The 23,049-nt window shown below is 37.9% G+C and overlaps 2 protein-coding genes across 2 annotated transcripts; both read right to left on the bottom strand.

The window, feature by feature from the left end:
• On the bottom strand, positions 1 to 13,415 carry LOC122408644 (organic cation transporter protein-like). Its single transcript, XM_043415534.1, has 8 exons — positions 12,646 to 13,415; positions 6,538 to 6,745; positions 5,059 to 5,317; positions 1,936 to 2,234; positions 1,735 to 1,847; positions 969 to 1,183; positions 350 to 698; positions 1 to 234 (listed from the first exon to the last, which is right to left on the bottom strand). The coding sequence occupies exons 1-8, from the start codon at positions 12,987 to 12,989 to the stop codon at positions 51 to 53; spliced, it is 1,971 nt and encodes a 656-aa protein (XP_043271469.1). The 5' UTR covers positions 12,990 to 13,415; the 3' UTR covers positions 1 to 50.
• Positions 13,416 to 18,010: 4,595 nt separating this feature from the next.
• Positions 18,011 to 23,047, bottom strand: LOC122410174 (ATP-dependent DNA helicase Q5-like). Its single transcript, XM_043418256.1, has 11 exons — positions 22,809 to 23,047; positions 22,598 to 22,722; positions 21,952 to 22,116; positions 21,539 to 21,718; positions 21,253 to 21,429; positions 21,071 to 21,176; positions 20,491 to 20,602; positions 20,157 to 20,387; positions 19,750 to 20,041; positions 19,418 to 19,600; positions 18,011 to 19,257 (listed from the first exon to the last, which is right to left on the bottom strand). The coding sequence occupies exons 1-11, from the start codon at positions 23,014 to 23,016 to the stop codon at positions 19,123 to 19,125; spliced, it is 1,914 nt and encodes a 637-aa protein (XP_043274191.1). The 5' UTR covers positions 23,017 to 23,047; the 3' UTR covers positions 18,011 to 19,122.
• Between the last annotated feature and the right edge of the window lie 2 nt (positions 23,048 to 23,049).

Raw genomic sequence — 23,049 nt, 5'->3', positions numbered from 1 at the left:
ATAAGAGGTAAAATAAATAAATAAAAATAGCGCGTTATAATTCCATTCACCTAAAGTCTTACGACCTCGACAGGTGGAGAACTCGCATTCCGGCGCGGTCTAACGCTGGATCTCTGAATCATGCTGGATCGAAGGGCTTCACCACGAATCGATGCACGCATAGAGTTCCTCACACTGCCGTGTCTGTACGATCTCGCAATCGAACCACACTGAATTTCTTCATCGTCCGCTTTTCTGGAAGAATGAGAAAAATAGCAAAAACGGTCAGTCCCATGAATGGGTTTCGGAAATTGGTGAAGAATCCTTTAGAAACATCGTTTTTCAACTGATCACGAAGAATTTTACTCACTTCATCAAACATGGCATGTCCCACATGCCTTGATCCTTCCCAAATTCTTCACCATCCTGCAACGTCTGTGGCAAATCTTTGTCCAACGTCTCCGGCAAAAATAGCGAAAGTATTCCTCCCAAAATACCGAGAACGCCGAGTACGAGCAGTGGCAAGACCGGCGACACGATGGCGAGATAAACGACAAAAGGGGCCACAATACTCGCCACATATCCCATTATGTGAATCAAAGCTACACCCTGGGCCCTCACTACGGTTGGTAACAATTCTGCAGCGTACTGGAGACCAATGTTGTACGATATGTTGACACAGAAGCGGCCCATTATTGCCAGTGTAGCCGAGTATATTCCTTAATGAAAGAAAAGAAGGTTCAAAAGTTACGGAAAGTTCGATTGAACGACCAAATTATTATTGTTATTGTGCTAATCAATGGAGAAAATTAATGGCGTTTGCTGACACTCAGCTGAAAAATGAAAGCAAACAAATTTGTTGACGTTATCAACTTTTCTTTAGTTTGTCAAAAAAGTCTGAAAAAGCCTCAGCTCTTGACGTTAATTCCAGTCTTCCGGAACTCGAGAAATTTCGGTGACGGCAGACAATTTGGATAAACGAAACTCACGGTCAGAAACGGCACAAGCCCATATGCTGAAAATGCCCGATATCACCATAGAGCCACAGGCCAACCATCTTCGACCCCATCGATCGAGAACCAGAGTCAAAAAAGTATCAGCCGGCAGTTCGGTGGCCGAGGCGATGGTAAAAGTTATAAAAACGTTGAGCCCCAGATTATCGACGTTCCGGACATGGCCATCGAAAACCAAAGACACGGCCATCCTGCGAGGTAACATTTCGAAAGATGATGAACTCGCAAAAACATTCGGGACTGTTTCGACTCATTCGTCGACGCATAGATTTTTCGGTTTTTTATTTCTAGCTTGTTTCATTTGAATGTTTTTTTTTTCACTTTGCAATACAATTACAGATTTGTATTTTATTTGAATATAATGTTTTTTCACGATTCGTGAAATTTTTTCTAATTGTTATCTCGAAATTATTTACGGTTGGTTTAATAATTTTTTTTATGGAATTCTTCGTATACTTTTTGTAATACGATCAGAAAACTGTACTTGTCCCAAGCTTTTTTCCCTAAGGGAATTTTCGAGGTTTTATAAACAACTTTGTTATACTGATTCAACGACGACGCTGCCTGGGCTTTCGTTTGCTTATCTAAGTTCGTTCTATCCAAAGAATTCTAATGTTGCTGTTTGACGATGTGAACAGTTGTAATGAAAATGAAGATAACCGTGCGAAAGCTTCAAATGTTTTTTTTTTTTTTTTGTAAATGCTCATTTTTCATTGATACATCATTTTTTATAAAAACTCACCAAATAATTATCAAAAGTATAGTGACATTTCGCAATCGAGGACTTTTGAAAAGATCCAGCACGGAATACGACTTTTCTAATTCCTCGGCCTTTCGGATCCTATCGCAACTATTCTGAAAGTTCATACCAACATTTTATCACAATTCTTATTAAGTTTTAGTCGAAAGGATTGTTTGAAAATAAAGATTCTACAAAGCTCACCTTAAAGTTCGTGTAAACGTTCTCGGACACTTTGGTGCCGTTCAACCGTTCGAATCTCCTCAAGATCGTAATGGCTTTGTCCACTTGACCTTGGCTAACGAGCCATCTCGCACTTTCGGGTACGACCCAAGGCGTCGCAATCGCAAGGACCAAAGGCACGGAAGTCGCGACTATCGTCCACCTCCAATCAGCCACGAAATAAGCTATCCAAGGCAGCAAGCAGGCCGCAGCAGTGAAGAACAGCGCTATCGACATGTTCGCCACAAACGTTCGCCATTTTGGTCCAACGTATTCCAGGACTGTTGATCAAAATGAACAAAAATTAATATACAAAAAAGCTATTTTCGTCGAAATTCAAGTTTTCGTTTTCAATCGGAAGCTTGTGACAAGAGTGAAACCCAACAGAGTCTTGAAAAAAATATTCAACACTTTTCTCTTCTCATAAATATTAGACGACAATCTCGAGTCTGCCAATGTCCATTCGCACTCATGATCAAACCAAATTCCCATAGGATTGAAATAACGTTTCGGTATCTTGAATCGTCGGTGGTGATCTGACAAGAGCGCAGTCTGAGATGATTTTTTTGCTCGAGCATTTCCAGTGGAAAATAGAATGGTATACGAGCTCGAGAGTTCGTATTCCAGCAACTTGTTATTGGTCTATTTAGAGTCCTCAGAGCAAACATGTAAAACAAATAACCGGGATAAAGAGTTTCCATAAATAGCGGCTATTATGCCACATTCTCTATTCTCCGCATTTTTCCATACATTGAGGCAGGCCGCTTGTAATTAAGTAACGTATACGCGATACTCGATTTAAATAAGAATTCCATTGCGAGCAGTCGCTAAAGCACAAAAGCAGTGATATTTTTATGGCTGATGCAGTGATGCAGTGCGAATGGAGATACACTAAATGTCATAACGGTAACGAGAAGTAAATAATTCGAACGGTCCCGATGAGTAACGAAATCGCGAAACAGCCTGATTGCGACTTATCCATTAAACAAATGCGCTTAATTACTGAAGATACGAGACGATGTGAAACTTCGTGAAATAAAGATTGCAAAATCATTGAATTTCTTTACAAATTGCTGAAAATGATGTGCAATAATTAACGCCAAAAAAAACGAGAATTGCTTTGGATTAATCGAACGAAAATGTCAAAAAAAGAGACCCTCGAGGTCGCGATTAGTTTAGTCATTATCGCGGTTGAACCGTTAATTACCGAAGGTCAACGATACTCGAACCGAACGGCCTCGCCTCTTTCCTTTCCGCAATATTCAATCACGTACTGTTTCTCCCTGCATTTTCGTTCTGCTGCCATACTCGTAACATAACTCTTTTAAATGTGTATCCGCTCTGCCGCGGCGTGTCAACGTTTATTCTCGATCCAATTAAGGATAATGACCGAACGAGACTCGCCGCGCCGGAAATCCATAACGAAGGCTCGTTCGAACGTCATCAAACGGAACGCGCGTCAACGAGATCGCTTCTCGCCTCGACACGAACGTGGTACAAATTATTCCCATCCATCTGAGAGGTTCAAAGGTCTCACGACCTTATAAATTATGATAATTTTTTAATCTCGAGGACGACTCGCTCGGAATGAGCTCTCGATTGTCATCGATACGTGTCGGAACGCCATGTGCGATTATTTCACTGAGCATCACCGACTTTTGGACGAAAAGATGAAGGAATAACGAGCGGATGCTGTTCCCGTTCGGCTCGATGGCGAAATTCATGGATACCAGATTCTATTTTCATTGCCACGTTTCAGTGGATTCTCTTCAATAGATCCGCTTTCCGGTTTGAGCGCTCGCAAAAAACTCTTCCATATTCGATACATTTGGACACAAAAAATAAAGTCGTGCGTACGACTCAGTTTTTAAATCCACTGGAGCGAATTGGCATAGCCAGTTTCGAATCGAATGTTTTGTTAGTTACACGCGTGAAAAAAAAACTCTTTTTTATCGAATGCCTTCGCACAATCAACGATCGATCCAATGGAAACTCTTTTGTACCATTGTGACTCCGCACGTTCCTGACAAACATTATTTTTTAGTGCCGACGAGTGAAAGCTTCAAAACAAACACGTTCGACGGGATTAAAATATCGAACTTTTTCTACTCGTGCTAAATATTTGAAAAGATACGAACAAAAGTGCTTCCGATTTTGGCAGGCAATTCGTTACTCCACTTTTTCGTAACGCTCGTCTCAATTTCCGACTCATTTTTTCAAATAATTACGACGTATTTTGCTGTTGCATTTTTCTTTTTTTCCCAATCACTGGCTACGTTCCTTGCTGAAAATCCATTTACAATCGTTTCCGCGTGGTTTTTTTTTCGATTGATCTCTCATGACAATATTTATAACTCATGACGTTTTAATCGATCGTTAAAATAGCTCTTTTTCCCATTACTAGTTCGTGTATACTCGATTTTGAAGATTGACATGTGATGCCCTTGGAGCTGTCAAATTTCAAGGTAGACATAAAAAAAAATCCAGACACGCGTCTTGGTACCGATCGCTTCGATCTTTCGTTTCTTCGTGATCGATTCGAGCATCCAATTGGAATGGTAAATCGCGTGTGGTGAAGTAGCGCTTGTTCATCGATTGTTTCATCAAGATCTTTATTCCCTTGGCGCGTATTAGCATTAAACGCACAGAACTAACGATCTCAAACATTCTCTTCTTCGCGTGCTGTTGCCCCATCAATTTTTTTATCTACTCGTTGCTATTCGTTGAGGTTACATAATTAAATGAAAATCACGTTGGTCAATCGGAACTCAATGAGTAATCAGTAACCTTGAAAAACTACAGTCAATTTTTATGCAAAAGTTGTTGAGCTTCGGTTGATCTGCTGATTCAATTGTGATGATGTGAAAAAGATGTTGATGGATTTACAGTGAGCTTGAATTCCGACGGTAAAAAACGATAAACCAACCGAAAATGGTTTTTTACTTTCTTCGTTCAAAGTGGCGAATCTGAGAGAGATTTTTTTGTGAAATTTCGAAAATTCACATAATTGTGAAACGATTTTCTTAAACTGCAGTTTGGAATAATTACTGGACTCTAAAGTGGAGCGCCCCGACATGAAGAAAATGATATTATTAAGTTTCGTACCCAAAATGTACATCATCGTGAAACAATTGTCGAATGCGAGTCCAACGAGGAAGCGGCAGACCGCAAATTGCCAAAAGTTGGTAGCGAACGCGGTCATGACACCTGCGACGAATCCGGCCATGTTCGTACCAACGAGCGCTGGAATTCGACCGTAACGATCAGCGATCCATCCGAAAATCAGACCACCAAAAATTGCTCCGACGAAAAATATGCTCTGAGCTAAACTCGGCAGTGCAGCGTTCTCGCACACCCAATCGAACTGTAAAAGAACGAAAATTGTACTTTTTTTCCCTCCATTTCTCATGTCAACAACTTCATGCGAAAAAAATATTCAATACATTTTTTTGGACTCTCTCGATGACCCGTGGCTACGAGGCGAATGAAAATTTAAAAATGTGAAAAATGTGACCGGAAGTATTTGTAATTGATTGAATCGTATCAATTTCTTCCTAGTGATTCTGGTCAAATAATCCGGACATGCAAAAACAAAAAGATCGAATTCTATGAAATAGAAAAGCCACGATAAATTAAGGTACATAGATCGTGCCCGAAGGATCGTATTTTATGGGTGTCTAAATTGGGTCGATTTTTACTCTCTAATTGACGATATTGTCACTTTAAATTAATGCCAGAGTTATGCATTCGAAATTGTAACTACATTTTTTCAACTTATCTTTTGGCGAATGAAATTACAAGCCATTAATTAATCGGCGATTCATTACTGACCGAACCCGAAATTTCATTCATCTCTGGCTAAAATACTATAGTTTTTTTATGCAAAAAATCGCATTAGAGAGCTCAAAGGGAAATGGATCAAGAAAAAAATGTTAATAAAAATACAGAAGGCTGTGACAGGAATGGCCCAAGCCAAGAAGAAAGAAAATGCCGAAATAAGCAAATGTGAGGTTACGAGCTTTCATTACCAATTTTTCAGTTTATCTCAACAACCAATAAAACGAACCGTTTAAAACTTGATACGCGTGTCAGTCCATTACCCATTTAAACTCTAAGTAAACATCAAGACTTTCTTAATAAAATTGTTTCGTGCATGAACTACCTTAACAAAGTGCACTGATCTTTCTCCTCGATTTGAGTCCCTGGTTGTTGGATATCCGGGATTTTCCATTATGGAATTTAAAGATGATAAAAATCAAAAGGTATTCATCAGCATAATTTTTCTGCCCATACAACGCTTAATATAAAATCGATAAATCGCATTTGAATACGGGATTTATGTGCAATGAATTCGTTTTCCCTCTTTCTCGTACTCTCAACTTTTGTTCACTATCAGATAATCTGTACGAGGTAAACTCCTATTACGTGACGCAACCAGACGGAGGGAATAATTGATCCAACATATATAAGATTGGATTTACTGACACGATATAAAAGCCCGAACAGAGTCGTTGTGAATGTAAAGCCTTTTTTAGCGTACGATAATTATAATAAAACTGCAGTAAAAGTAGGCACTCATAATACCTCAGTAGATACAGTTTCGTAAGGCACATCCGTGAAATTGTATTCCCAACCGTACTGACATTTCTGTATTGGCCAGGAAGGATCAGCAACTCGAATGCTCCCATTCTCCAATATTTTCGTATAGTTCACATTATACATTGAACATTTTGAGTATCCGAGGTTCGTGGATTCCGCTTCTCCTTCGGCCGGGGGAATGGCGAGGGCCAATCTGTTGAGAAAAAAAATGAAAATAAATACCAAAATAATCGTACCCCGTGGCCTGATCGGCATCCATTTTTCAACGAAACTCGTCGAAAATTTGAATATTCATTGTGACTCGTTACACGGACTAGAAACTTTCTACGCTCGATCGAAGGTCCGTGAGGCAGCTCCTACGACTCGCAATAGAATCAAATTCTACGCTCGCTCACCTCGTAGGCTCGCGATCATGCATATGCGTTCACGATTTTTCATGTCGATCGAATCGGTTAATTGTCTTTTAAACTTTTAGGAGTTCAGAAAAGCTTTCAGTATTTTCGCTTCATTCGTCCATAGCAAAATCCATAGGATCAAAAATAAAGCTAGTAAAAAGTTTTGCAGCTCAATGACAGCAGAATTTTTGTCTCGCTTTTTCATTTCCGGCGCCTCTAAATTATGTTAACTGAAAAGTACATGGAAAAAGACGACACGCGCGAAAAATTACTTCATTCTTATTACTCCAACTTGTTTTTTTTTATTTTTATCTATTTCAAGCCAGGAAAAATACTCATGCAGAGGCAAGAAATCTCAAAAATTTCCCACAAGAATTTCAAATCGATATTTCTTGTGGTCATCGCGGTAGGCACGAGCAGGTGGAAAATCCTCGTGCCACCGCACACGTCGCTAGAGATGCGCGTGTGATTCGTGTAATATTCGCGTCGCAATGCCGGTCGACGCGTGCGGATCGGTGATTCATAAACACGAGCTTGCCGACGAACCGTTTAGAGGCTGAAAAAAGAAGTTTGTCGACTCAAGCCTCCGATTCGTTTCGTTGAAATTGGAATATTGCCTGCCAAAAAATGACAGTGGATCACAAATAGTCAGACGAATTGATGAGAAAATAAAAAAGTGCACTTTTAAACGATACGAGTCCATTTGAAAAGCGACGGCGCGATCGCAGCGTTCGAACTCTCGTCGAAGCCAGCAGCCCAGCGATTCTTGGCGACGCAATTTTTTATTGAATTAATGGCCGATCGCCACAGAGAAGCAGTAAAAATAATAAATTCGTGAACTGCAACGATTCGAAAAGTTTCATCATGCGCACTCCTTCCATGAAGATTAAGGTATCGCGGGTACGAGTGCAGTTTAAATTGAGCGCATGCAGACGTCGCCGATACAGAACCGCGTCGCAATCGAGCCACGCTGTGGAAGCCCTCCCATAATTATTGCATCAGAAAAATTCATTTTTCAAAGAAAAAAACGAGCTCCCAGGACTCCAAGAATATTAATCGAAAAATCAATTGAATCATTTGGGTCGACGAGGCGACGATGGCAAAGATCGATTGTCGTTTGCCATCGGACTCTCGTCCATGGAAATATACTCCTTTGTACATGTGTAAGCTAAACATCGTGAAGCGAGCATACGAACTTAACGTAATACTGTCCACATGATCCTCAGCTACGTGTCAATGAGTTTCGAAAGCAACGTGTGATTTTTCATCGAACCAAGCAACTCGTATTACCGAAGATTATTATGCCAATACTTTTATCTTTGCTAATCCTCTTTGCTATGCAAATTTACTCAAAGGTTAGCTACTCATCATCATTATAATACACTCGTTACTTTAACTTTCATCGATCGCGTCATTATTCGAATGCGTATTATTTTTGCTTGGATATTCTTTTAAGGATATTTGGTACAGGCGAAACAATGTTGCCATGCTAAACCATGCTAAAAACATAAAAAAATTCAAAATGATGAGAATTTTATAAAATTTGGTGAACATATTTTTTAGTGCCAAATATTTGAGTATACAAATTTTTTAAGATTTTTCTTCTGTACAGTTATCGAGTAATCGATCACTAAAGTTCACGTGTATAAGCATAGCGTTTCCATATATCAAGTAGGTGTATTCATTCTGGGCATAAGAAATCTGCTTTAATGCGTAATTACTCGATATAACTAAGCAGAAGAAAATTTTGAAAAAAATTGTGTTCTCGCACTTGATGGTGAAGAACATTATCAACACCAAATTTGATCAATTTTTAGAAATTCTAGTTTATTAATTAAATTTTAGTCAATTAAAAAATTAAATAATTAGTTATTTAGACTTTTGTACCAAACATCCTTAAATAAGCAGAGCAGAAATTGATGAGAGAAAAATATTGATCTGTGTAAAAATTGAAGCCTAAAATAATCGTGTTTTTTTCGTGATCTCGAATAATTTCGCCTAAATTTACATTACTGCGACGTTTTTTCAAAGGGGGAAACGTTCGCTGCGTCGTAAGAGCGGATAAATTATGCTATTTTGCAGCCTCCCAATGCTCCAGTCTCTCTTTCTATGGAGCTCATATTCAGTGAGCACTTGAACGTTTTTGTCGCGAGGATATTACTGAAAAAAAGGTAAATTCACACTCGTTCGAATAAAAACGAAGCAAAAGTGAACAGAATGCTACGTGTTTAGCATTAGCCTTAACATTTATGTTGAAACTCCCGCAGTGGCTCTGTACATGGGACGTCATTTTTTTGCTTTCACGCTCTCATTGCTCGTGCGAAGGTTCTGCATAAGCAATCTTAGTATAACACCCAAACAACAAAGAAATCCTGCATGATATCCGCTCCACGAGAGTTTACACGTGTTATTTTTTCGTTTTTTCCAACTGCTGTCCGAGCACGTGTGAATGGAAATATAGAAATGTCCATGAAAGAGCAATCACATCGAGCACGTCCGTCTATTTTTGTACCAAATTACTCCGAATGAAATTCTCGTTGACAAAACCATTTTTCAGTTGTGTTATCTACTTTTTTCGGGAGGTCAAAATACGTTTGATTAATTTTGCACGCATGTTCGAAGATTTTCAAAACATTGCCTCAATCGATCGTTCGATGTTGGGTGAGGAGGAATCTTGAAGCAAAACTCTTCCGATTAATTTCGTCGTGACCGAGTTGAAGTTTTGTTTTGAAATTCCTAAGATCGCGAAATTACATACACGTCGAAAACATTTTGTTGCGATGAAACGACAGAAAAAAAATAACAACATTGCATAATTCGTTTCACAACGAGCCGCAATCAGAGCTAATTCTCTCATACTTCCGGTCTCAGTACAACTGGGTCGGAAAAATTCAGCAACAACACTTTTATCCAAGATTTGATAAATTCGATTACCTTTCACGAGCAGATCGGAGTGGGGCTCCAACAGGCAGGGAATTTCACAACTTTGGAATAAAAACATAAATTGATCGATGTTTCAAAAGGTCGAACTATTGAAAGACGAATTAATTTCTCATATTTTCTGAACAATCATCATTTTCATTCGAGATGCACCGATTTTTATAATTTCTAATAAAAAAAAAAATAAAAAATAAAAAAAAATAGTAAAAATTTCGACAAAAGCCCCGTCGACGAAGAAAAAAGCCTCGGTGCATTTTCGACGAGAAATTTTACTCGGAACCTGGGAATCTGTTTCGCAATTAATTAAGCAACGAAAAAAAAGTTGCAGGCAAGTTTTGCAGTATTTTATAAGACAAAACGTCGTAATACACCGACGGACTCGAAGGTCTCGTATTTTTCGCTTTCTACAAGGAATCAAATGTCGATAAACATGTACATGTGTATAATATGAATTTATTATAATATGTACAGCTGAATAAAATGCATGTGCGATTATGAGCGGAGGTCAACGACGCGTGACGATCATGCGGTTGATCACAGTATTTTTTTTTATTCATGGTGTTACTTGGGACGATATGTGTTTCGTTTTATTTTGCCACTTTGACCAGATGTCCGAGCACTTTATTATTCCTATTCGTATTATTTTTCTCTCGTTACCCACCACGAACGATATTATCATTATCGTTTGATAATTATTGGCGCATGAGTCATACACAAAACTCAGCAAAAGTGAGTGGTCGCATTGCACAAAATTACGAATTCAAGATCTTAGAGAAAATAAGGAGAGAGAGAGAGAGAGAGAGAGAGAAAAAGGACAATAGAAAGACAAATGACAGTCCTTGACCCCGATCAGTGCCAATGACTCCTTATCACAGAAACCCTCGTCTCCATTTCACACAATCAATTATCAATATCTTACTCTGCTAAGACTAAGCATAATAGCTGAAGATTATGAATGCTGATGCCGTATGTTGCCAGTGACTTTTATTAATTACTCGAAATTTTTAGTCAGTCATTATCTCTGCATATGATTTATGGATCACAGATTATGATTGATGATCGCAATTAATGTAATTTGAATACTTATTTCTAAACAGTTGAAGCTTACCAGATCACTTTCGTAATTTGTTTTTTTTTTTTTCGAGTGAAAAATTTGTCTTGCTCTCCGAACTCGACACAACATTTTTTTGTTGGATTCGGTTCATTATTCGAAATGTTTTTTTTTTTATTTTTTTAATTTCAGATAGTTTAGGAGAGTCCTGAATCATTGGCGCATTTTACTTACAGAAAGGGAAGTTACGATTAACAATATTTATGTTTTATGTGACGGTCTCTGACAATTTTCTTCTGTACGAACCCATCAACAACGTGGCTACTCTCGTAAGATTGGATGTTCGTTCCAGATATAGCTGCGTGTAAGTATCCCTGGTTTTTTTTCGAGCATCATTAGGTTTTCAGTGAAAACCGTTTCCAACGATTTTTTATCTGCTTTTTTTCATACACGTTCTTTTAAAAACACAAACTTTCGAGAGTTTGATCAAAGCAATGCGTGTGTCGCGTTGAATATAAACGATTAAAATATTTTTGCTAAATGTTACGAAAATTTGCGATCGATCCGATATTTGAGGAAGAAAATTTTTACAGTTTATCGTCACAATGAACATTTTTTTCGATTTTTTATTTGTTTTTTGCCAAACACATTGTCATGAAAATTTGAATTTTCACGGGTAAAGCGAGCTACTTTCGTGAAAACGTGACCTAAAGCGTTCAATTTTTCATTTCCAAAAAGCTAAAAATCGTAAAGAAAATGATATGCAAAGTATTTCAGTTGTCTTCGTCGTTCAAAATGATCGACATTCGAATTCGATGATTTAGAGACAAAGTAAGCATCGTTCATTCATCGGTAATACGATGGAATAGCTCGTGTGAAAACTGGTTAAAAATGCACGTGGATGAAATTCGAGTTTATTGTGAAATTCGAAACTGTCAGTGTGTCTCGTATTATTTACAACTGCAGACGATGATGAGCCTTTTCAAAAGACTCTGCGTTTTACGACTTTCGAGTTTTCCTCGTTAACGAATGTACGATGCTTAATCAGTTTCGTCATTGGAAAACTTTTTTCTTGACGTTCCTCCTCTTTTTTCCACTCCTTCGTAACGGTTTTTCAACGAATCAATGTCATTTTCTCATAAGAATCTTAATTACAACTCTAACAGTAAATCTTCGTAATTTCGCAACTCTTTTTGCTTTAAAAACGCGTCACATTCCTCGTTAGAAATAATCCCTTTTTTGTGGAATTATTTTTAAAAAAAAGTTGCGGGTGAATCATCTCAGTGAGCGAACATACAACTCGAATTTATTCGATTGTAATTGCTCTTGAAAACGACCGTGGCACAATTGCTCACAGGACCATTCAGATTCCTGAAAGAGAATCGTTCAAAAGGAGATACGCGAGATTGATTGTAACTAAAATTGGCACGTCAAGACTCCTGTCTCGGAAATTTTGCAAGAATTACCGTTGCAGTTGAGCTCTTTGGAGTTGTTACGAAAACAATTTTTTCGACAGCAGGTTCACGAATGAATTTGTGCGCGGAATATTGAAAAGGTCAAAATCTTCATATGAAAAAAGCGATTTGCATCACTGTGGAAACAAATAAACCGGAAGAGTTGGGTATTTTTTGCAGAGCACTGGAATGCCCACTGGAAACGCTCGTTTATGGATATCGAGCGAAAAAAAATGAACAGTTTTTCACGAACCTTTCCTCCACCGTGAGGTTTGCGAGTTCCGGTACCCTGCACCAGTGTCCCTCGGGTACGAGAGTGATGAAAATTTGCGAAAAGTAAACCCAGGCAACGAAGAAGGCGAAGGGGACCATCAGGACGAAAAGGATTTTTTGATAAAATCCAAATTCCCCGACGTGCGGCAACAACTCGTCGAAATCCATGTCTTTTTCGTCGGTTTTTGTCACTGTCACCGAATTCGTTGGGCCCTCGGACGGCCCGTTGATCGCGAGGTGCTGCTGACCAGGGCAACAATTCGGGGGATTCGGTTTTACGAAACAGTCTGGTTTGGGGGGGTCGAATTTGTCTTGCGGTGGCATTTTCAAAACTGTTGACTACGTGCGATCGTAAAAACTAACAATTTCTCGATATAAATGAACCAAAAAATCTACGAAGCTCGCCACGTGTTCACAAACATTTTAATTGCAGCAGATCTTCATTTTTTCTCCGGCAATTTCGAATTTTAACACTCCCTCAAACCGTGCCAGAACTTCAATCGCTCGAGCAAATCCAAAATATCTGATCACCGTTACCAAAAGAGTCCGACTATGTCCCATGCACTCGATCACTCCGATAATCACTCTCGAGAATTATCGACGATCCTGCACCAAAATCGCTCGATGGACCGGTGAGAAAATACTCAAATGCACATCGCAGTCAGGCTAACACTGTATTCGAATATAATCCAAGCAAATCCTGACTCCGATGAACAAAACGATATGCAACGCTTCGTCGGCTGTACAGCTGTTATAGCCATCGACGGTGGAGGTGTATCCCTCCTCTCTAACAACTCGCAACACTAAGGTGAACAGAATTCAATGTACTCCGGATGGCATTGAAGAAACGCGGAGGTCTCGTTTCATTTGTTAACATTTAACACGCTCCGGTATATCTATATGGGGATACTCGTGGGAGAATTCAGTCCGAATGCGGCACTCGCTATCGGACTTCCGGGCGTTTCGCCCGGAGCGTTAAACTCCAATTAATGGATCAGAATAAGGAGACAAAGATTGGGAGCTGGAAATGGAGCGAGTAACGAGAAGTCGGAATCTCATTTAAATCTGCTTTTAATCTTACATCCATTTCTCGTTGATATCCGTTTGATTGGACTCCGGTTTATGATCTCAGAGTCTATTTCGTTGCAAAAACTGTGAAAATTCAAAAGTTTTTTTCTCAAGTAAGGAAATCGACGATTGATTTAGTTCGCATCGAAAGTTTTCATTTTACGGGAATAATCACATTTTTCTCTCGGTGATACAGTCGTTTATTCAGGATTTTTAATCGAATGATTCCAGTGAAATTGCGAGGTTTGAAAGAGCTCTCGGTCAAATGACTATTCGTCGAGGCTCATTTCGCTCTGAGCAATATGGCAATTGATTTTTCCGAGTTTTTCCTCCTTCCGTGATTCCATTATTCGAGCATTCAAGTGTGCTCAACTTTTTTGTTGCTTCATGCAGCTCGATGGAGTTCGCGCCGGAACACGAGTTCATTACAGAGTCTTCTTTTCGCTATGCGTAAAAACACTATTTATCGGGTTTCGTAGCGCACATTCGGATGGAGAAGCACTTAAGACTACGCAGCGTTTATAACGCAGCTCGAGAGAGATTGCACGAAGACTCATTCGCGATGCTGTTTATTCTGTGTTTGGAAAGAGAGCAAGATTGATAAGTAACAGCTACTTTTTGACTCGCTCAAATTAGTCGAGAATGTTTCATTCGACTTTTCCTTATCGTAGACGAGAGAAGATTTATAATCTCACTTCTGTAACGATAAAATTATCGGTGCGGAGGATCGCTGAGAGATACTTGAGAAAAAACGAGATTTAATCTCAAAAAATTCATCGCATATGTCAATTAATCGTGGTCTCGGATATTCCAGTCTCGCTACCGATGATAAACAGAGCAAGTTTGTTTGACTAAGAAGCTCCACTTTCAAACTCTGTATTTCGTAATCGATGCTGTTCGAGTAGGTCACTAAACAACTGGGATTTGGAACTATTCATTGGAGCATCAAAAATATGACGCTGAAGTTTACAACATTGGTGTCCAACGAAATGATGCAAAAAAGCCTCCAATAACTCGAGCAATTCTCCAATTTCGTTCCCTGCCGAATTGCTCAATGACAAATGTTTTTTTCGTTGAACTGCAACGTTGGGAACTTCAGCGTCGTTCAAAAATCGTGACAAAACGGTGAGAGAATCGTTGAGTCAAAAATCAAAACAGAATTCTGGAATCCTGACGATTTTTGGACGAGAACAATTTTTCGGATGCTGAGATACTTTATCCTGGATCGACAATTGAGTACTTTGTGAATGAGATTTAAAACGCACCAAGCAAACATCCAATTATCGATAATTGTGAATGAATAATGGGCTCAAAACTTTTTCATAGTCAATTCCGCCTTCGCGATAGCAAATCACCTCGCTCCTCTAATTATCGCATATCTGGGAACGCGCCGGATTATCGGAAGCACATTCTTCGATTGGATCGTTCTTATTCCACTCCAACATGTGAGTATCCTTCGATTGTGCAATGAGAATCGAATTTTTACTTCCGTGTGCTTCTAAGAGCCCAATTTAACGAAATATTAAGGGGTCTACCATAAATAGACGGGCATAAAAAAGAATATTTTCACTGATTTTTTTGACCGGTATAAATTATAAATATGGATATAAAAAGTGTTAGGCCTAAAGAATGCACTCTTAAAATACACGAAAAATTGCTTTTTATTTTTATTTTACTCGGTTTTTGTGCTGAAAAATGTGCGCAGTTGATAAAATCTTGGTTGAAAAAAAATTGGTTTTAGATTCAATAGGTAAATGGCTATAGCGCATATCATACGATTTCTTATTTTTTCAAAAATGATAAAATGGCAGCCATTATTCCAACGAAAAGCACGTTTTTTTCATCGTTTTTTGCAAAAAAAATAGTTTCACTCAAAATTTCAATATTCGTTCGATACGCACTGTAGCTATAGTCATAAAAAACATGCGGTAAAATTTTGGTAAGGAGCGGTTGAGTAGTCCCGGAGATTTTATCAACGAGTCGTGGTAAAATGTAATTTTGAGAAAAACGCGTTTAAACAAAGGCAGGTACGCGGTACCGCGCTGGGCGGTGCGTATTAGCGCGCTCAGACAGCCGATACGTCGCTCGAAAGTACACCTGGACTGCTCGGATATTTATAAAATTTTAGAATAATACTTTTAAATATGTATACTTCCGAAAAATGCAATAAAAAAAATCGATTTTTCGAAAATTCCAATCAGGATAGACCCCTTAAAAAGCATGAATAATTGTGGTGCACACTCGGTGAAAAGACCTTCGGAATCGTCGAGATTATTTTGTCTGCGAGTTTTCTGTGTCTACATTCATCGTATTCGATCATAAAATCTATCACTCTCGTCTTTCAATGCTTCTGATTATGTGCAGAGTGAAAAAAAATGTTTAAACATCTCAACACTTAATTATTTTATTTCATATTAATTTTTCATATTTTATACGATAAATGTTTTTCCATAGCTCCCTGGGGGGGGGGGTCTATTCTCGACTCACGGGAAACGTTTTCCGTGAACGGACGTAAATAAGTTCCGTGTATCACTTCCGTTGGCGGATTGAAAGTTCCCTCGAAGAGTCACTCTTTGTGGCGTCGATTCGTTAACGAAAAAGTTTCGTATGGGAAACAATTTCGTGGACGCAGCGCTCTTTGGGAAAAACATTATTTTCGTTCACGAATACTATTCTCAAACGTCGAGAATAGCCCCCCAGATTTTCGTTATTTTTTCCAGTCTTTTGTATCAGTCGCGTGAAACAAATCACGCGATAATCGCTTTGCTTATGGCTATGATTTGTCATTTTTCATGCACGAAACGCGAAGGTGAAAATACTTGCAATCGTGAAAAGTTCGTGAAATAAAAATCGATTCGTTTTGACGAGAAAATCTCAGATCGAAGCATTTATCGATGTCGAAAGAGCTCAACGATTCGTTCGTTAGCTTTTCTGGTCCATAAGCGAATGTTTGTCCTATAAACAATACTTTTCTCGGTCTAGCTTCATGATTAAGGAGGTTGAAGCGTATCTTATGTTAAAACTATTTTCCAACTTGGCACATAAAAATTTTTTAAACATAAAGCTTAAGACAGTATTAAACTTCTGGTTCACCGTTGTGAAATTGAGATATTTATTGTTGAAGTTTGCAATTTTTTCAAAGCTTCCATAAGAGCCCATGTTTAACCTTGTGATTTTCAACAATGAATATCTCGATTACTAGGCGGTGAAACCTCTCCAAATTTTTCACACATAATTAAGCGCTATTCAAGAAAATTCACGTAAATTTTCAATTCATTGATTTGGAATAATAAAATCTAATGTATTTTTCGTATGATGTCTTTTATATATCGCTTCAACTTCCTTAAAGTAAACCATCGGCGAAAATGAGGACAAAACGTTTCCTACTGCTGTGATGACAATGCACCCACGATTGGATAGATCGAAACGATAATGTTAAACTGTCTCTCGTGTGCTGCAGATTCCACGCTAAGCGATACAAAATAAAAGCAGTAATAAGCTCTTTGGCCTTAGGGTCGAGCTAGTAGCGAAGGCCAAGCACTTTTTATGGCTAGTTAATTAACAGTTTTGTATTAATAACGATTCTACATAGAAATTAATCGTTCCTTCGGATCGAGGGAAAAAAGTGCAATTCTTTTATAGAACTGAGTGTGTCGTCGTCTGCATGCAACGTTATTTCGCAACAAATGGATACAATATAGCAGATTTAGTGAGCATTTTAATTGGTTGCGTATGGGATTTCCGGTTAATTGAGCGATCGCCTTCAAACGCATGTTACATATGTATGTCGGAAGGTTGGAGCTCCGAGGCCGAGAAATTAAATCGTCTGAATACGTGTGTATGAAAATGGACGTGGATTCGAGTAGGATGCTGCTGCGTCGAATGATTTCTCTTAATTCGACGACAATCACTCACGCTTTGATTGCAAAGCGTCGATGGATTTCATCCGTTCGTTTCGACCCGATCATGCGGGGCCTTGAAAACCCGCCGAAATCAATTGACATTCGCAAATCGCGAACGCGAACATCAAGAATTCCCTACGTTGAGAAAACAAAAGATCTTGCAGAACGAGCATTAAGAACGTGGGAGAAAAATCATTAACGCTCGCTGAAACGTAAACGCGATGTAGATCTTCTCGAGAGGTCAATTACCGCCGACTTTAATTACTTTAATGTTCCGCTCTTCGAAGGACGCGGAACGAGTGACTCGTTCATTGGGATGCTGGATAATTAGCTCTCATGTGAATGAATCAACTCGAGCTCCTCCGTTCCTCATTATTGTCGAAGTATTGAGATTTTTTTATTTTTATTGATAATTAGTGACATTTTTTCGTGTTTTTCTTTCAGTAACAGACTGGCACGGATTTTCACGTGTTTTAGAAACGAAATCGGAGTTTATAGTTCACTAAGTACCCAAGGTCTGCAGGAAATCTTGAAAATAAATGGATTATTCTCGTTAACAATGAATGCGGATCGCTAACAATAGTTTGTTTGTAAAATAATTGCTTTAAACAAAGTGACCGCAAAAGGAAACTCGAGTCTACGAAAGCCATGGAAAAAAATCTTCACTTTTATGTAACTGCTAAAAAGACATTCTCGAAGTATCATTCCAACCAAAGTGTTTTGCAAAAATCATAATGTTACCAGTAACGTCAAAAAATATTCAAAATTTGTGCTTTTTTCGGGCCTCTGGTAGACAGGAATAGCTTTTTTTAATAGATATTCTGACGTTCATGTACACGAAACAGCAATTCAATGGGAAAAAGGTCTTTTGTTGACTCCCATAACGATGTTTGTGATCGTGTAAAGGCTCCAGAAGCCACTTTATGCTTTGTTTTTTTTTTTTCTAGTAATAAGATCAAACAACATTTTTTTTTCACTCTAATGTTCTGGCGGATACTACACGACTATTCAATGCATTCATCTTTCATTATCAAGGATCAAGTTTCGATGCCTCCATACATGGAAAACTTATAATTAGGATCGGAGCTGGTTATTTGGGGGTCAGATGTTGCGTAGTCAAAATATTGATAAAATATTCTCGCATGAACTCATTTACGTTCTAGACTTCCCTAGTTTTTAAAAGCTCCATGTCTTGTCGTCCGAATATGACGTTTTCTATTTCCCGTTCGCTAACCGGCGATGGACGACTATGAATATTTGAATTTTCGTATATTATTTGTCTGACCGACTAAGCAATATGTTGCCTGCTTTCGTTGCTCGATTTTAACAAAATTATAATACACGAAATGCGGAACAAGAGTGCCGCAATTTACAAAGCGTGAAAATTGAAAAATATAGTATTTTTTGCACCTTTCAGGTTACTTTACTCTTGGAAAGTTAATAGAAGAGAGTTTTCTTCAAATAGTTTGGTAAAACATCGACGCAGCTTATATTGTTTCAGTACTGCTGTCACTGTCCATCAGTTCTATGATCTCTGGACTCTCCTGGCGTCCGAAAGTCTCCACCTCTTCGTGATACATCAAGTGACCGCAAGGCTCGCGACACCTTCGAATGTATTGAATCTACGACATAACGTTGAAGATAAATGCTATTTTTTATAAGTTTCTCATAACATCATACTAGAGTTTTCAGCACAACATTTTGGATAGTAAGACAGCATGAAAGTGTTCTGTAAAATATATTCAAAATTCTACTATACTGATTTCAACGTTATTCTCATACCATGAGAACAATATCGTGAGTGTACTTTGCGCGGTTTTTAGCTCCCATGAATATAGAGAATTCCAATGAACGAGCTATCTCCGAAACAGTGTTGCTCTTAATATTGTTCCTCAGTTGCGACTGGTATTTTCTGTAATTTTTGTCGAGTTCCCGGAGCAGTTGATTGTAACTACACTCTCGTTGCTTATGGAATAACAAATATTGTTTCATTAATTTAAAAAAATTTTCAAACTAACGAATGACGGATCAAAATAGATTTGAACTCGAAATTTGAAAATGCTAGTTGAGTCAAATTGAATTAGTTTTTGAAAAATTTCGAGAAAAAGGATCACCTTTGAGACTATCCCAAAAACAATTGGACCTTCGAAAAAATTTCCCAAAGAGTTTTCCAAAGATGTGTCCGGAGGATTGTTGGAGTTTGACCATTTCGAAGATGCAGCCCACCGTTCTCGAATTTGTTTGCACTTAAGCTTACGAATCATTTTTCTTCGCATTTCCAGATAGAATTTCGAAAATTCTTCGATTCGGTTCTCCAAGCCTCTGGGATCGCAACAAGCCTCGCAGGTCAAACAGCGCTGGGAAGCTTTGTGATCAAAATATGACATTAAGACTGTAGCGCGACATCTGAAAATTGATCGGTGATTAAAACATGGTTGAAAGTCCAGGAAGAATTAAGTTCTTCTCTTTCAGGTAGAATTTCTTCTTTATTCTCATATCAAAGCGAGAATCAAATACGTACTTCCGTTCGAAACAGAAATCGATAAATTGATCGAATCGAATCTTCAGTGCCACGGGATCGAAATGTTGGCCCCGCGTAATTCGGAGCGATTTAATGTACATTTTGATGTTGTCGGATTCCTCGATACTGAAATATATTCTGCTCGAAGTTCTCAGTCCATCCTGAACGCATTTCCCCGCTTGTTGACAAAATTGCTGGATACTCAGAGGCATACCCCAGTGCACGACGAATCTGAAAGTTTAAAAAACTTATCGTCAACCAATACTTTTATCAAACTCGTCATCGTTTCATTCATTCGATGGCGATAACTTATTAAAACTGAGCACTTTATGACCTCACGTTCGGTCCTTCAAAACCAAATCCAAATTTTTGTGTAGTCACGATTACTGGAATTTCGCCGGCTATCCATCTTTCCCGTACTGTTCTTCGATCCTTCAACGACAAATCTGACAATAAAAGTTCCGTTGTTATTACTAATTACTAGAATATTTTCAACCATTGATTTTGGACAGCGACTCTTGAAAAAAATAGAATTTAGAAAAGAAATTTTCAAAGATCCGTTTCAATTGTTTTGAAAGAAGGAAAAAAATCTAAAAACTATTTTATCGTTTCCAATATTCTTCATGCAGAATCATTTTATAGTCACCTATATGACAATGTAACGATTTTTCATAAGTTTTTCCGAAAAACCGAAACAGATATTAGAAGAATGGCGATTCCGTTTTTTTCATTCGAAATTTTGGACCCCTCGAAAAAGCTCATGAAATTAACATGAATTTGGCAATAGAGTACGAATGACGTCATGAAAACGTCGCTACGAATCCAGAGTGTTCCAAATTTTCCGATTATTTGCATGTGAATATAAAAGAAGGCAGTAAAGAATGTCCAATAAATCAATTTGTACAAATAGTTACCCCCATGATACGATACAATCGGAGTTCCCAGAGCACGTAATTCCCTTTCAAGTTTCCTCAGTGCATCTTTCTTTCTGCAAAATATGATGCCGCTAATTGGAGCATACTGCAATTAAACGAGATTAGTATTTCGACGAATAACACTATTGGTTATTTTAACGAAACCCCTTAGAATCCATTACATTTGTAGGTTCGTTTGTCACTCCATGCATACATTTGTTGATGAAGATTTTCAAATCTTCTATAGGATTTTCTATAATGTCGATGAAGCGAATGTCCTGACAGACTGGAAAAGTGATCGTTGAACGTACTATTTCCACGTTTTTCATACCCAGTGTGTGAATTATATTTTCTATTATCTGAAATCAGTAAAGTTTCTGTTAATAAATTACTTTTTGGAACTAGAAAGATTTTCACATCATTTTGAGTTCATGTTGTCGAAATATTTTATAAAATTTGTACCCTCACCTCACGCGTAGCCGTTCCTGTGAGAGCGATTTTTCGAATTTTTGGAAACTTCGAAGTAATTTTATTTGTAGTTTCCTTATAAGCAGGCCGGTAATCATGGCTTGAGCTGCTGATGCAATGAGCTTCTTCGAACACCAGGAATGCCAGAGCATTGTTTTTTATTAGCTTCGATAGTAATCTCTGATGAATGAATCAATGATGGCAAAATATTAATCAAATAAAAAGTTTATAAAAAACAATAGCATAATTCAATACAGTTGGTAGGGAAATATATTTTCTAACTGCATGAAAAGTTTTTGAGCAGTACAGTAGAAAATGAATAAATAAGAAAAAGTTCAGCATTCATTCTTGGGTGGCAATAGAATGTATTTGTCGGTTTGGCATACAATAATAACACGAATATATCGAATTACCTGAATATATCGAGCAATGGACTTATCGGTAGATACGTAAAGAAAATTCAACTCTGTCGTCTGACATGGGAAATCTTTCAAAACAGTTGAACTGAGTTTTTTATGTGACCGTGCACAAAGATATTCCGCATTGATTTTCTTCTTTTTCAACAAATCTACATGATTCTGCAACGAAAAAAAAAAAACAAAATTTTTTTTGTAGCAAATAAGAAAAAAAAATTTTTGCCTGAATTTCAAAAGTCCTCACACCAATAAATGTATTTTCATGTTTTTCCTACAACTGAAACTCTAATTAATCTAGCAAATTTTTAGTACATATAAGCGGAATTGATGATCTATCCAATACTGCCCAGTGTATGCACGCGCATACACACATGATGTCCACTAAAATAAAGTAATGGTGGATTTTAATTTTCACATTCAGGATGTTATATGCTTTGTTACACCAAAATAATCATTTCTGTCGAACTCTGATAAATAATTTGTATCAATGTTGCAGAGATGAAATTGATTGGAAATTTCAGAATTGTGTCTTGAAGTATTGAAGAGAATATTCATGATATGAAATAAAAAGCAAGATCAATGATTTTGATTAGTCTCGACTTCAGGAATAAAAAAAAAAATATGAAACAATAGATCAACTTACCTCACCAATTGCGTCTGTGGGTACATAAACGACTGTGACGGCATTCTGTTCAATAATTGCTGGTAATTGGAAGCAAATTGATTTACCAGTACCGGGTTGCAGATTAATGAGCACATCGTTTTTGCCTAAATATACATATATTGAGCGGTTATAAGAACACGCTGATAATTAAAAAAAAAAATTATTTTGTTCTTCACATTATAATAAATACCTTTAAAAACTTCTCTGGTGGCTTTATCTTGATCAGCATTCATGAATCGTTCATAACCGAAACGATTTTTCAGCTGCTTCAATAATGTTTGCTCAGATTCCATTTCAAACCAGTATGGTAAAAAAACGACTTCGAATATATAGAAATGTAATTCTTGGTGTTCTTGGTTAAAAAAGGCGCCCAGACTGCAGCATAGAATTCTATACATATATGTTGTGATGTTTGTTTACTATCACGTGAT

Source organism: Venturia canescens, chromosome 4 (assembly GCF_019457755.1).
Source record: "Venturia canescens isolate UGA chromosome 4, ASM1945775v1, whole genome shotgun sequence".
NCBI lineage: Eukaryota > Metazoa > Arthropoda > Insecta > Hymenoptera > Ichneumonidae > Venturia > Venturia canescens.
Note: the sequence above shows the minus strand (reverse complement) of the source record. Positions and strands in the feature narration are given on the sequence as shown.

Coding starts and splice junctions, on each gene's coding strand:
- LOC122408644 (XM_043415534.1), bottom strand. CDS start 12,989: ATGCCACCGCAAGACAAATTCGACCCCCCCAAACCAGACTGTTTCGTA. Junction 5,318..6,537: donor ACGAAACTGTATCTACTGAG/GTATTATGAGTG, acceptor GTTCTTTTACAG/TTCGATTGGGTGTGCGAGAA. Junction 2,235..5,058: donor CACGATGATGTACATTTTGG/GTACGAAACTTA, acceptor TTTGATCAACAG/TCCTGGAATACGTTGGACCA.
- LOC122410174 (XM_043418256.1), bottom strand. CDS start 23,016: ATGTATAGAATTCTATGCTGCAGTCTGGGCGCCTTTTTTAACCAAGAA. Junction 21,719..21,951: donor CCATTGCTCGATATATTCAG/GTAATTCGATAT, acceptor TTCATTCATCAG/AGATTACTATCGAAGCTAAT. Junction 19,258..19,417: donor CTCACGATATTGTTCTCATG/GTATGAGAATAA, acceptor GTTATGTCGTAG/ATTCAATACATTCGAAGGTG.